The 1,704-nt window shown below is 58.3% G+C and overlaps 1 protein-coding gene across 1 annotated transcript in view; it reads left to right on the top strand.

The window, feature by feature from the left end:
* The window catches only part of LOC107095128 (microtubule-associated serine/threonine-protein kinase 3-like), a 49,384-nt gene extending 47,680 nt beyond the window's left edge, over window positions 1-1,704 (top strand). The window contains exons 23-24 of the mRNA XM_015391104.1: window positions 223-407; window positions 486-1,704. Coding sequence (XP_015246590.1) covers window positions 223-407; window positions 486-1,321 — 1,021 coding nt within the window. The 3' untranslated portion in view covers window positions 1,322-1,704. The remainder of the gene's footprint in view (window positions 1-222; window positions 408-485) is intronic.

Raw genomic sequence — 1,704 nt, 5'->3', positions numbered from 1 at the left:
CTTCCGGATAGACGAGTCGGAGCAGCGCCATCTCACTGCGGAGCTGAATCTGATGTGGTTTTTAGACGTACAGTGTGAGCAGGTAGATCGCATCAGAGCGTCGGGTCGCACAGCGATGATGAAGCTCATCTCTCCTAAATCAATACCTGGAAGAGGGAACTAACAGATGGATTCGGGAAGCGTTGGGAATGATTTAATCATGACATTGTTTTGTTTTTTCAGCACCAGACGTCGCATCATTAAGAAGCTGTCCAAGCATACGGCTCCCCCCCCGATGCAGAACAGCCGTAGCTTCTCCTCCGGCTTCCCGCAGTCGTCCAGCGACAGCCTCTCCGGTTCCCCCACACACAGCCTGTCCCCCGGGCCGTCCACGCCGTGTCGCTCCCCTGCGCCGGACCACTCTGGAGGTGGGAGTCTTTCTTCATGGGTGAGAAGAAAGTTTCCACTAAATCTCACCTCCTTTCCTGTTTCTCCTCCTCCATCAGATTCCAGTTCGTCTCCTTGCTCCAGTTCTCCCAACTCTCCGGTACCGCAGGCTCGTCCCAGCTCCCTCCACGTCCACGGCCGTTACGCCAAGGCAGGGCGCTGCAAGTCCACCAGCAGCATCCCTCCGTCCCCTCTGGCCTGTATCCCTCCGCCGCAGCCCCCGTCCCCTCAGTGCTCCCCTTCCTGTCTCCAGAATCACCCTAAATCCCTGCAGGGCTTCCACGGGAAGACGTCGTCCCCTCCCACCGTCGCCCGTCACTCTGTGCGCCCCCGCAGCGTAGAGCCGCCGCGCTCGCCTTTGCTCAAGAGGGTACAGTCAGCGGAGAAGCTGACGGGAGACAAAACGGGTAAGGGGAGTTACCACGGCGACAGGAAGGCGTACAACACCCGCCGGCACACCATGGAGATGCCGCTGTCTGAGGGGGAGGGACTGGAGGACGAGGAGGGAGACGCCGGCACCAGGTTCGTCTGCGTGGGGGAGCACGGTCGCCAGGGGCTGAGCCTCGGGGGGCAGAAAGAAACCCACGACTCCGCAGGCGGCGGCGGCAACCACCAGCGGGCGTCGGGCTCTCCTCAGCACCGCGGCGGCCACCCGAAGGAGGCGGTGAGGAAGCTGGCTCTGTCGGAGCGCAGGGAGTCGTTCAAGAAGCAGGGTGCCGTGCAGCAGCTGAACTTCGACCTGGAGGAGACGGCGAGGCCGGAGGCGTCCAGGGTGTCCTGGGTCAACCCCTCCCAGCCCGAACCCAGCAGGAGGCCAGAAGAAGGCGGAGCTCAGAGCGCCGCTCAGAGCGCCGCTCAGCCCAAAGCGAAGTGTAAAGGAAAAGAAGGGCTTTAGATCCAACAGACGACGCATGAATCCAGAAGGAGAAACATCATCCTGAAGTCGTCATCATCCTCCTCAGCTCTTTACTTCCTCTCCTCAGATCACTGTGGCGCCAGAAGTAGTCTGTAAATATTTTAGTTCATTTGCAGGAACTGATATTTATGGCCTTTTAGGCTTTTTTCTTTTCTTTTTTTTTAAGACCTGTGATGCTTCAGACGGAAAAAATGGGACAGAGTAGTTTGACATAGTACTTCCCAACAAATACATTCTGTGTTCGACTGTGGCCGTTATTCCTGGACGCCGTGTATGAATCGGTGCTCCGCATCACTCGCTGGGTTTTAAGCCCAAAAGAGGAACTCCTCCTCCTCCTCCTCCTCCTCCTCCTCCTCCTCCTC

The sequence above is a fragment of the Cyprinodon variegatus genome, unplaced genomic scaffold (genome assembly GCF_000732505.1).
Source record: "Cyprinodon variegatus isolate N-32 unplaced genomic scaffold, C_variegatus-1.0 Scaffold525, whole genome shotgun sequence".
In the NCBI taxonomy this organism is placed as follows: domain Eukaryota; kingdom Metazoa; phylum Chordata; class Actinopteri; order Cyprinodontiformes; family Cyprinodontidae; genus Cyprinodon; species Cyprinodon variegatus.
Note: the sequence above shows the minus strand (reverse complement) of the source record. Positions and strands in the feature narration are given on the sequence as shown.